This window comes from Microcaecilia unicolor, chromosome 6 (genome assembly GCF_901765095.1).
Source record: "Microcaecilia unicolor chromosome 6, aMicUni1.1, whole genome shotgun sequence".
NCBI classification, from domain to species: Eukaryota; Metazoa; Chordata; class Amphibia; order Gymnophiona; family Siphonopidae; genus Microcaecilia; species Microcaecilia unicolor.
Genome location: NC_044036.1, coordinates 332,047,671 through 332,060,864, shown reverse-complemented (window position 1 = coordinate 332,060,864; position 13,194 = coordinate 332,047,671). Strand labels below are relative to the sequence as shown.

At 47.9% G+C, this 13,194-nt stretch overlaps 1 protein-coding gene across 1 annotated transcript in view; it reads right to left on the bottom strand.

Annotated features, from left to right (window-relative positions):
• CEP112 (centrosomal protein 112) overlaps positions 1-13,194 on the bottom strand; it is a 704,958-nt gene that overhangs the window by 17,308 nt on the left and 674,456 nt on the right. The window contains exon 26 of the mRNA XM_030208453.1: positions 8,748-8,849. Within this exon, the coding sequence (XP_030064313.1) occupies positions 8,748-8,849 (102 nt within the window). The remainder of the gene's footprint in view (positions 1-8,747; positions 8,850-13,194) is intronic.

Below are 13,194 nucleotides of genomic sequence, written 5' to 3'. Positions count from 1 at the left end.
ATGGTTTTGTAGCCCATTCCAGCCTTGTGCAGGTGTATGATCTTGTCCCTGACATCCTTAGACAGCTCCTTGCTCTTGGCCATTTTGTAGAGGTTAGAGTCTGACTGATTCACTGAGTCTGTGGACAGGTGTCTTTCATACAGGTGACCATTGCCGACAGCTGTCTGTCATGCAGGTAACGAGTTGATTTGGAGCATCTACCTGGTCTGTAGGGGCCAGATCTCTTACTGGTTGGTGGGGGATCAAATACTTATTTCCCTCTGCAGAATGCAAATAAATTCATATACTTTCCACAATGTGATTTTCCGGATTTAATTTGTGATGTGCTATCTCTCACTGTTACCAATAACCTACCCTTCAATTATGGGCTGCTCATGTCTTTGTCAGTGGGCAAACTTACAAAATCAGCAAGGGATCAAATACTTATTTCCCCCACTGTAAGTGTTGCCATACTGGGAAAGACCAAAGGTCCATTGAGCCCAGCATCCTGTTTCCAACAGTGGCCAATCCAGGTCACAAATACCCGGCAAGATCCCAAAAATGTACAAAACATTTTATACTGCTTATCCCAGAAATAGTGGATTTTCCCCAAGTCCATTTAATAACGGTCTATGGACTTTTCCTTTAGGAAGCCATCCAAACCTTTTTTAAACTCCGCTAAGCTAACCACCTTTACCACATTCTCTGGTAATGGAATCCATGCAGGATGGGCCATACTGGACTTTAGTGCTTACTAATGGGAAGAGCATTTCTGATGTTATAGTAGATGATCCTCCGCGGTAAAAGGGGGCCTCGGCACGCATGTAAAACACTTGCTGACGCCAACTCCCTTTTGCCACAGCTTGGTAAAAGGGGCCCTAAGTTTGTACCTGAGGCAATGGAGGGTTAAGTGACTTGCCCCAGATTACGAGGAGCAGCAGTGGGATTTGAACCGGCCACTGACTGGTGCTCTAACCACTAGGCCACTGTGTGAGCACTTAACTACACATATTTTGTAAGCAGTAAGGGCTCATCTGCTAATTGGTTAGCTTGTGGCGATGTAGCTGTGCTGATTAGCACAAAACACACCTATTCACCATCCCTGACCTGCCCCAGCGCTAACGAATAAATGTTATTTTTTAGCACGTGCAAAAATTACCATGGGACACCTGAGCGAACCCCAGCGGTAAATACTTTTTTTTTTTTTTTTTTAACTACGGTAAACATGTGTTAGTGCTTACCGCTGCTTAGTAAAAGGACCCCTAAGTGTAGGTAATTTGGTGCCAACTTATACTAGTATTTTATAATGGCAATCATGTGCATCGGTGCCCAGATATAGAATTGCCCCCAGGGGTAATTTATTAACTTCTTTTCACTGGTAAACCTGGTTCTACCCAAGAAAAATAGCTTTTAACTATTAATCCCCGGCTATGTGCATTTAAATAAGTGCAGAGAATGTTTGTACCTATTTTCATGAGACCCGAGGGTAGGGTTAACATATTTTGTCCCCCCAAAAGGACACATGCCCCGCCTGCACCACAAACCCCACCCCGTCCCGTCACACCCTCGCTCCGCCCCCTGTCATGCCCTCACTCCACCCTTGTCACATTTTCCCCTCCCCCCTGTCACACACTCCGTCACCCCCTCCCCTTACTACTGCCCTGGTGGTCTAGTGACCTCGTCTAGTGACCCCCCTCTTTCCTGCCCGGAGCGCTGCCCCACATGCATCCTTCATGTTGCTGATCTCGGCGCCGATTCAAAATGGCCACCAAGAGTTGAAGTCTCGCGAGGTCACTTCAACTCTCGGCGGCCATTTTGAATCGGCGCCGAGATCAGGAACACGAAGGATGCATGCAGGGCAGCTCTCCGGGCAGGAAAGAGGGGGCTCTTTCCTGCCCCGAAGGCAGAAGAGGTCACTAGACCACCAGGGCAGTAGTAAGTAAGGGGAGGGGAGGGGAGGCTAGCGATCTGCCTGTTTGTCCAGAAATCCGGGCAAATGGGCAAAACCCACCCGGTTGCCCGGACATGTCCTCAAAAAGAGGAGATGTCCGGGTAAATCCGGACATATGGTAACCCTACCCAAGTGTAAGCGTGTTTTGGGGAAGAAGGTTGGATGGGGTGCGAGCAAAGCTGCAAAGCATATGGGTCTTTTAGAACATAGACATTTACATTTCATACCAGTTCCCAAGCAGGGATAAATTTATGCCAGTGCACTTACCCACAATCACTGCAGGTTTGGTGTGGCTGTTTTATAAAGATAGATAGGCAGGGCCACCAAGAGACAAAGCCGGGCCTGGGACAAGCATCCCTCCAGGCCTGCTCCCCCCCCCCCCCCCCCGGGCCCGTGCGCACCCTTCTTCTGGGCCTGCTTGCTTGTCTCCTCTCCTGCTCTGCTTTACTGCACAGGTCCCTCTTCCTGCTGCATCCAAACAGGAAGTACTTCACACAGGAGGCGGGACGTAGCAGGAAGAAGCAGGGTTGCCATATAAAAAAAAAAAAAATTACCCCACAAAACTGCTCAAAACCCGCCCAAAAACCACACACACCTCACCCCTTCCGTCATCACTCCCGCCCCTTCCGTCATCACCCCACCCCCGCCGTCATCAACCCCGCCCCTTCCGTCATCAACCTCGCCCCTTCCGTCATCGCCCCGCCCCAATATGTCAACAAACCCTGCCCAAAACGTCACAAACCCCGCCTCTGTCGCCATTAGCCCCACCCCCCCGCCGGCCGAAAAACCGCCCAAAACCCGCACAGAAAAAAGAAAACGAGCCCAAAAAACCGCAACCCGCAGCGGGTTGCGGAAAACCGCCCAATTGGCAACCCTGGGAAGAAGGACCTGTGGCCGGCAGAGTTAACGTGATTGCACGATAACTGTGTTCCGCGGTGCAAAGAAGGAGAGCCATGCTAGCATTGGGCGGGTGCCAGGCCCCCCTTGGAGGCTGGACCCTGGGGAATTTTGCCCCTCTGCTAGACATCCATATTGCATGGATGCCCAAATATTGATTTTATAAAGCCAGGATATGGACGTCTAAAACTGCAGTACACCCATTTGGTGAGGGGGTGTGGTCTGGGCGAAACTAGGGAGGGACCAAAAGCTGGACATCCAACTCCGACTGCAGGAGGGGAAGGGATGTCAATGTGCAAAATGACAGGCATCCGTATTTAGACCTGGTACTTGGCACGTCCAGGTGACAGAAAATAGCTCCGATTGAGCAGTTTGTCACTGGAGGGAATAAGGGAAGTCACAGTAGGCATTTTTTTGTGTCACTGGAGGGGCTCACAACTAAAAATGACAAAAAGGCTGCAGTGGGATTTGAGCCAGTATTGTTAGTTCTCAGCCAACTGCTCTAACCTTTAGGCTCCTCTTTCACACGGACGTCTATGTGGTCATTCCTATGCTGCTACAAAGATGTCCATGTCTCTTGTTTCACCTCATTTATCGTTCGGACATTTCAGTTCTTAAAATGGATGTTCACGCTGGACGTAACCAGCACTCGGACGTCCATTTCTCACTTATTTTAGAACAGGCTGCGTGTCGGCAGATCCTGTTCTAAGACACATGAGAAATGGATGTCCATGTACTACTACTACTACTACTACTTAACATTTCTAGAGCGCTACTAGGGTTACGCAGCGCTGTACAAATTAACAATTAAGGACGGTCCCTGCTCGGAAGAGCTTACAATCTAAAGGACGAAATGTCAAGTTGGGGTAGATAAGTTTTCTGAGAAGAGGTGTAGTGATTAGGAGCCGAAGGCGACATTGAAGAGGTGGGCTTTGAGCATTGATTTGAAGATGGGTAGGGAGGGGGCACGGCGTATGGGCTCAGGGAGTTTGTTCCAGGCATGGGGTGAGGCGAGATAGAAGGGACGGAGCCTGGAGTTGGAGGTGGTGGAGAAGGGTGCTGAAAGGAGGGATTTGTCTTGAGAGCGGAGGTTACGGGTAGGGACGTAAGGGGAGATGAGGGTAGAGAGGTACGGAGGGGCCACAGATCGAGTGCATTTGTAGGTGAGTAAGAGAAGCTTGAACTGTATGCGGTATCTGATTGGGAGCCAGTGAAGTGACTTGAGGAGAGGGGTGATATGAGTATATCGGTTAAGGCGGAAGATAAGACGTGTGGCAGAGTTCTGGATGGACTGAAGGGGGAGTAGATGGCTAAGTGGGAGGCCGGTCAGGAGTAGGTTGCAGTAGTCAAGGCGAGAGGTAATGAGAGAGTGGATGATAGTTCGGGTGGTGTGCTCGGAGAGGAAGGGGCGAATTTTGCTGATGTTATAGAGGAAGAAGCGACAGGTCATGTGCGATATACTGCCTTGGATTTCCTTACTCGGAGTTGGACGTCTTTTCTAAAATCTGCCCCTTTGTTGTCTCTACAAAACAGCCCCAAAACAGGCACCTAGTTTGACTTCCTACCTAGGTGACCTGCTATGAAATTATCCTCCAGGGGATTAATTCACAATTATAAAGTAAGGACAGGGAGTACAATTGGCCTTCAAAAGCACAGAGCTCTTCAGAATTATTAAACGGTAAATACAGGATGCTGGCATCATTACAGGCACAGCTAAACATTTCTTTTCTTTACTGTTTAATTTAATTTATTCTTTTGGCTTCTCCTCTGCTGGTTCTCTTTGTATTTTCTATTGTTTTCCCTTGTTAGGCATTACCGTATGCTGTTGATCCTGTTCTGGATATTGCCACAAGGCTTTTTGCAACTGGTATAAGATAAACACACATATTAAATAAGCGAATACAGAGCCAGGCTGGTGGTTGGGTGGCTCAGTGACAAGTGCTATGCAAAGTCATTCAGTTCCAGAACTTGGCTTCTGCTCCCTGGCCTGGCTAGAACTAGAAAGCTACCGAGTGAGCGTTCCTAGTCCCTTGGGGGAAGGGGAGAGAGTGTAAAGCACTCAATGGCGCCAACTACTGGAAAAGCTTAAGGTCTACATTAACTGGGTTCTAGAAGGAGCTAAGGCTTGTGGCCCCTCCCTCCCATACTCACTGTGATGGGGAAGGGGGATGTACCTTTAGGAAACTATTGAAAACCCATCTATTCAAACAGATTTACCCAAATGACTTGACCTACCATAAGCAAACATAAGCAACCCATCCATTTACCAGTTCATCTAATCATTCACAACAATGGCTCAGAAATGACCTCCTACCAATCTTCTTACCCTCCATGCTCTTCCCCTACCTCTTCTTCATCGCTCCACTTCCTTACCTATCCCTATCCTTTCTCTCATACCTCTTTTATCCCATTTACCCTTGTTCATTTGTCCTACCTCATACCTCCTTTGTTGATTCTGATACTACAGATTGTATTCTCTTGTTACTATGTAAGCCGCATTGAGCCTGCGATGAGCGGGAAAGCGCGGGATACAAATGTAATAAATAAATAAATAATAAAAAATAAGGGAACAACTGAATAAAGGTTTGTGGTGCTACAGTCTCTATAGGTGTCACTTGTGATTGAGGAGAAGGGGGATGGTCTTCCGTCAGGGTCGCTTTACTCATACTACCCCTCTCCTCAAGTCGCTTCACTGGCTCCCTATCCGTTTTCGCATCCTGTTCAAACTTCTTCTACTAACCTATAAATGTACTCACTCTGCTGCTCCCCAGTATCTCTCCACACTCGTCCTTCCCTACACCCCTTCCCGTGCACTCCGCTCCATGGATAAATCCTTCTTATCTGTTCCCTTCTCCACTACTGCCAACTCCAGACTTTGCGCCTTCTTTTCGCTGCACCCTACGCCTGGAATAAACTTCCTCAGCCCATACATCTTGCCCCATCCTTGGCCACCTTTAAATCTAGACTGAAAGCCCACCTCTTTAACATTGCTTTTGACTCGTAACCACTTGTAACCACTCGCCTCCACCTACCCTCCTCTCTTCCTTCCCGTTCACATTAATTGATTTGATTGGCTTACTTTATTTATTTTTTGTCTATTAGATTGTAAGCTCTTTGAGCAGGGACTGTCTTTCTTCTATGTTTGTGCAGCGCTGCGTACGCCTTGTAGCGCTATAGAAATGCTAAATAGTAGTAGTAGTAGGATGGGAGGGGGTCATGATGCAAAGTTCCAAGGGGCACAACTCAGGAATGATGTCAGCACATATTTGTTTCACAGAAATGGAGGTGGATGTCTGGAATGCACTCTCGGAATGAACGGTGAAGGCTAAAACGGTAAAGGGACTCTTAGAAACCAAAGTATGGTGTTGATCAGGAGTTATCCCAAGTTTAAGGAATGAACTTCCCAATGACTTAGAAAGTTCTGCAGATTGCTTCTATTTTCATCATGTTAGAGACTTGTAGGCCAATATTCAAGGCCAAATGTGATTTATGTGATATACTGCAAATATAGTTAAAATCTAAGCAGTTCACATAGTGGAAAATTAGGGGTGTTGGGGTGGGGGGGGGAATGAAAAAACTTATATGTGAGGAACATATCTCGACAAGACAGCTATAAACAGTATTTTTTTAATGTCAGCTGAAGTGGCCAAAACAAATCAGAATATTTACTGTCGGTCTCCAAAGTGGCCAGCGTTGAACATCCAGATACAGCAGTAACCGGAGTCAGCATCCATAGTTACACAGATAAATTTAGAACACCACCTTTGGGTTCTAGTTTACTCACCCCTGGTCTAGCTTAATATAAGACTGTATCAAAGGGTTTTGCACATTAACACACAACAGAATTCAATATTAGCAAAAAGACATATTTAGGAGGTTTCTAAAATCGCATGTCTGTATTTGCATGTTCAGTGTTCATCCTTATAAGCATGCAGTAGATAACTGTTTGGATGAAGTTGCTACGAAAGTGTGAACTGTATAAAAGATATTCATACGTGCATAAACTCAGACCTGTCCCGGAGGTACATTTGTGCTTGTGCATTGTGGTGTTATTGGGTGTCTATTTTGATAAGGTGCAGTAAGTGCAAAGCCTTTGTGGTAAATGCGGGGGGTGGGGGAGAGGGGTAGGGGGTTCAACATCTGCACTGCGTTTACTGCACAAAGCAGACAACTTATTGAACAGCACAGCATGACGTTACATGGAATGGCAGCAGACAACAAGGGAGCAAAAGCACTATCTCCCACTGCATGGAATGCAGTGCAGACCCAGAAAAATAACATTAAAAAACGGCAAGTATCACAGTGGCACTTCCCCACACATCACATCTCCCTCTGACATCAACTCACATATCAGATGGCCCGCACCCCCCCTCCACATCAGATCTGAATTCACCCCGCACCTCAGATCTCCTTTCCCACCAGGGGCGTAGCTAGGTGGGGACTTCCACAGATTTAGTCCGGGCCCCTGGTTTTGCTGGCGGGGGTTGGGGACCCCCGCCAGCCGAAGACTTCTTCGGCGCCAGTCTCCGGCGCGCCGCGTTCGCTGATCTGTGCTGCTTACTTGAGTCCTGACGTCCTGCACATTCTTTTAAGCGAAACTGAGCATGCTCAGTTTCACTTAAAGGAACGTGCAGGCGCGCCGCGTTCGCTGATCTGTGCAGGACGTCAGGAGGAAGAAAGCACAGATGAGCAAACGTGGCGCGCCGGAGACCAGCGCTGAAGAAGGCTTTGGCTGGCGGGGGTTGGGGACCCCCGCCAGCAAAAGTAACTTGCGGCGGGGGAGGGGCAGCAGCTGGGGAGGCGGGCTAAAATGTGCCCCCCCCCTTTGGGCTCTGGTTCCCCCTCCCGCCGAGGTCTGGCTACGCCCGTTTCCCAACATCACTCCTTGAGATAACTCATGTCCGATACCTGCTCACATAACTATGACATGTCTAATTTCCCCCCCCCCCCCCCGCAACATGCCCAATCCTCCCCATGTGACCACATGTCCAGTCCCCCAACATGTTCCTCCTTCCGTCAAACCCCCCTTCCAATCCCCCAGTTGACCCCTACTCCCTTCCGGGACTTACCTGGGGGTGTCCACGGTGGTCCAGTGGAAACCAAGTGCACAGGACTGCACTTGGATCCTCAACGGCTGCAGTGACCCCTAGTGAGATGACTGCTAGGGGTCATGATGGCCACTTTGGATCCCAGTCCTGGACTGCAGTAGAGGGATTCAGATGCTGCCCAGCTACCACTGGACCACTATGGACACCCTGAGTAGGTCCCAGGGGAGATCGGGGGTATGGGGGGGAGGCAGTTTGGCTCTTGTGGGGAGGGCACGGTTTGTTCCAGAGGATGGGATCTCAGACAGGGGATCAGAGGGTGTTTTGACTGTTGGAGGAAGGAAGGAGGGACATGTCAAGGGTGACTGGATATGTTACGGTCATGTGGGGGAATCAGACAAAGGGTGATGACAGGAGAGAGATCTGAGGTGTGGGATGATTTCAGGAAGGAGATCTGATATATAGATCACGTTGGACATGTCAGGGTGATTGGTTCGGATGTGCCAGACAAGTGTTGCTGTGGCATCTATGTTTGTAGCAGCTGCGCTAATGGACTACTGGTACTACAGCTGCATGCTTCCTCTTAAGGTGGTGGTAAGTTCAGCTGCAATACTGGTAGTCATGACAGGTACCAAGCCGTGCACTAGCTATCACTGTCGGCCATTCCTTCACCCACCCATGTCACTCCCAGCTTCGCCCACTCCAGGGTTAAGCAGCTAACAGAGGATTTTTACCATGCTGGCTACTTTTTAGCGCAGAAGACATTGGTGCAACTCTGCATTAATGTCTACCATGTAGTAAAACCCGAATTAGCTGCTTAACGCAGCTTAGTAAAAGGCCCCCTCTATACAGCCATCATGTCTTCAATCCATTACCTGGGATTTTAACGAACCAACAGTATCTTCCAGTTCCTTTCTTAAGGACATCGGCATTAGACCTTTGAGCTTCATTTCATACATTTGTCGAAGTTGGATTATCTGGAAGGGAACCAATCAAGTTTGCATTACATGAATCTTGTATTTTTATGCCACTGGATTTTGAGCAGTTTGTAATTAATTCACAACAATTTTGTTGATCAAGTGACAAATGAACAGAAAAAATTAAGACGAAAGCATTTCTGTAACCTAGAATTTAATTTTGCAGAATTAAAGAGATGTGGAGGCGCACTTACAGACTTACAAAGTTACGTGGAGGGGCATTTTTGATATGATGTCTAAGTCTAACTTTGGAGATTTTGCTCAAAATGCCCAACATTCAACTGAGGAATATAGTCATTTTTGAAACAGAAAAATGTCTTTTTTTTGGGGGGGGGGGGGGGTGGGGGGGGGGAATAGCTATTTGCTAGATGTTTTTTGTGCTCTGTGGCTTTGGCCTATTTTTGAAAAAAAAAAAAAAAACAATCTAAGTGAAAAACGCACAAAATCAAGTGATTGCGATGTAGGAGGAACCAGCATTCTTAGTAGACTGGCCACACAAACATCCCAGAGGAGCAATGGGGCAGCCTAGGAGGCAATGCAGTGGACTTACACATAAAGATTCCCAGGTACACATCTCACCTAGTGAACCATCTAAAAACTCACCAAAAACCTACTGTACTCAACTGTACACCACAACAATAGCCCTTATGGCTACAGATGTCACCTACATGTGGGTACAGTAGGTTTTGCTATGGGTTTTTTTTTTTTTGGGGGGGGGGGCTCACACTTTCCACCACAAGTGTTACGGGTAGTAGGTCTGGGTCCCCTTCTCTACAGTGCACTGCACCAACCACTAGGCTACTCCAGGGACCTGCTTGCTGCTCTAATTGGACTGGCTACAACATCTGAAGCTGTCATAGAGGCTATTATGTTTCTTTATATTCTGGGGGGGTGGGAGGGGGCCAGTGACCACTGGGGGAATAAGGAGGTTCATTCCTTTATTCCTCCAGTGGTTATCTGGTCATTTAGGGCTTATTAGTAGGGGGGGAGGTATCTCTAGCATACATGCTGTTTCACAGAAACCAAGCATTTGTGTGTGGGAGGGCGGGTGGGGGGGGGGGGGGGGGGGGGGAGGCGCACAGGGAAGGGAAGGGAAATGGGACTTGATATACTGCCTTTCTGAGGTTTTTGCAACTACATTCAAAGCGGTTTACATATATTCAGGTACTTATTTTGTACCAGGGGCAATGGAGGGTTAAGTGACTTGCCCAGAGTCACAAGGAGCTGCAGTGGGAATTGAACTCAGTTCTCCAGGATCAAAGTCCACTGCACTAACCACTAGGCTACTCCTCCACTCTGTGGATGGAGGAGTGCTTCTGCTGGTGGGGTTTTCTGTTTTGGGCAGAAAATGGTACAAAATGACATGGGAAATGTAGCTGACATGTCCTTTATCATTTCAAATAAATGCACATCCCTACTGAATGTGGGTATAATTCGAGTGAAGCTGGGGTGGAGAGGCAATGTACATATTTGTTTTATAAAATACACATATACAAGCATCTGTGAGAGAGCAATTGATAATGGGGACTGAATCCACGACTCTTTGGAGCTGAGCCTGGAGACCTGCTTTGATGTCAGGAGATGGTTATCCTTTGGGCCCCAGTAAAGTGGCCACACCTTCAGAAGTTCCACTGGACCAGTGATGGGTGTGTCCCTGTTTGAATGCAAAAGAAAGTCAGGGAGGGACATAGTTGCTGGTCCAGCACCTCAAGTGAGGATTGCCGAATTGATTTGCTGGTCCCATTTCTGTCCTCCTTCCTGCCCTGATTTCTGTTCCATGCCTGGTTTATTCTCGGATTCCTATTCCATGTCTGGGTTATACTGTGATTTCCTGGTATTACCTGGAGATTTTCTGGTTCCTAGCCAATGCCGCAAGGATTTGCTGATCCTTTCCCTGCCTTGATTTTTGCTCTGGTTCCTGTTCCATGCCTGGTTTATTCTCTGATTCCTATTCCTGTTCTGTGTCTGGGTTATACTGTGATTTCCTGGTTCCTGGCCAATGTCGCATGTATTTGCTGGTTCCATTTCTGTGCTCTTGCCTTGATTTTTGGTCTGGTTTCTGTTCCATTTCATGCCTGGTTTATTTTCTGATTCCTATTTCTGTTCCGTGTCTGGGTTATACTGCGATTTCCTGGTTCCTGTTCCAGTCGTGTTATTACCTAGAAATGTTTTGGTTCCTGTACTGTTCTGCTGTGCTTTAGGCCTAACCTCTCTGGGTACATTAATTGATTGGGTTTTAGGGCACGAGCGCCCCCCCCCCCCCCCCCCACCCGGCATAGCCCCTGCCAACATGTAGTCTTTATAAAACACATCAGCACCAAGTGAAATTACTGTGTTTATTGAGCAATGGCTTATTGCCCTTTACTGAGATTGGGTAGCCGAGATTGGGTGGCAGAGCCAGCCAGTGGCGGGAGGTGGGGATAGTGCTGGGCAGACTTATACGGTCTGTGCCAGAACCGGTGGTGGGAGGCGGGGATGGTGGTTGGGAGGCGGGGATGGTGCTGGGCAGACTTATACGGTCTGTGCCAGAACCGGTGGTGGGAGGCGGGGATGGTGGTTGGGAGGCGGGGATGGTGCTGGGCAGACTTATACGGTCTGTGCCAGAACCGGTGGTGGGAGGCGGGGCTGGTGGTTGGGAGGCGGGGATGGTGCTGGGCAGACTTATACGGTCTGTGCCAGAGCCGGTGGTTGGGAGGCGGGGCTGGTGGTTGGGAGGCGGGGATAGTGCTGGGCAGACTTATACGGTCTGTGCCCTGAAAAGGACAGGTACAAATCAAGGTAAGGTATACACAAAAAGTAGCACATGTGAGTTTATCTTGTTGGGCAGACTGGATGGACCGTGTAGGTCTTTTTCTGCCGTCATCTACTATGTTACTGTATATGATGGTCCCTCTATACTAAAAAAGGTCATGAATCACCATTATTACAAGTCTCTTTTGAACAGCACAAGTTTTTTTATGGAATTATTATATGGCTGGAATGTTTAAATCTTCACTTCCTTTCAGATGAGAGACGGATGGTGATTAACAAATGTAGCTCGCAATTGTAAATGTAAAAAGCATAAAACAGGCACCATTTTGGACTTTTCACATAGACACCCTGTTATAATATTAGCCCTTAAAAGCCTGAATTATCTATCACAAGAGCTTAAAATGATTTAACATTGTTAATCTATGCTACTGAATGAGATACAAAAGTATGCAAAATAGATCCTTACAAATGAGAGCAGCAAACAAGTCATGCATTCAGATGCAAAAAGTAATTCATGGACTCATTCATGCATTTACTCCACCATCTGTGGTAACATTTGCACCCCATTAATATTAGCATTCATGTATGCAGTGCAATAACCCCTCCCCATCAAGCACAGATGACACCAAACAGTAACAGTTTTATAAATCAGGCCCAGATGCACTAAACTTTAATGACCCTTTAAGGACCCTCTAAGGAAGAATAAGAAACCTAGGCCAGGTCAGGGAAGACAAAGGAGAGAGACGTCCTGAAGACTGCAGCAATCTGGTCTTCTTGCCCATGCAGCGCCTTCATACAGAGGTGAGAGGCGCTGCACGGGCCCGGTAATGCGGGGGGCGGAGGAGGAGGGGAGCGGCGGCGACGATCTCAGGGGGGCCGGCGGGGGCGGGGCACGGAGGATGGCGGGAGGCGGAGCTGTGTGGGGAAAGAAAGAGTTGAGAGACAGGAAGGGGGGGGGCGAAGCTTTGATTTTTGTTTTCTTTTATTTAATGCTGGCGGAGGAAGTGGGGAGCAGCAGCGGCGACCACGGGCGGGGGGGGGGGGGGGGGGTTGGCAAGGCCGTCCATACAGGACGCTTCTGACGAGCGCCTTTGCCCCCTCCCGATCCACGTGTTTGTGTTTTGGGGGTTTTTGTTTTGGTCTTTTGACGTTTCTGGCATGCGCAGAGCAGCCAGCATAACGCTTGGCTGCTCTGCGCATGCTTTAGGAGCCAATTACCGACGGGGATTGATGCATTGTTCTTTACAATACCGCACCGAACATGTGCAACTTGTTTTTTTTTGGAGCACTGTTCGTTTTTTAAAATTCGGTAATGGCTTTTCCGTTTTTGCTTTTTTTTACGTTTGGTTGATGCATCTGGGCCTCAGTCCTTTAGTAACACAGACAGCTTCTCTTCCAGACTTGTAATTAGTTTTTTTTTCCTGAAGTCCTAACATCAACAGGGCAATTTTCAGTAAGCTGGTGAGGTGTAAGATAGTCAAATACTTTTCTACCCATGCAATTTTTTCCCTGAATGTTTCTGAAAATTCACTTAGCTCTCATGCTGGTTCCAATGTGCCCTTGTACTTACATTTGCTATTTGTTTGGGTGGAAA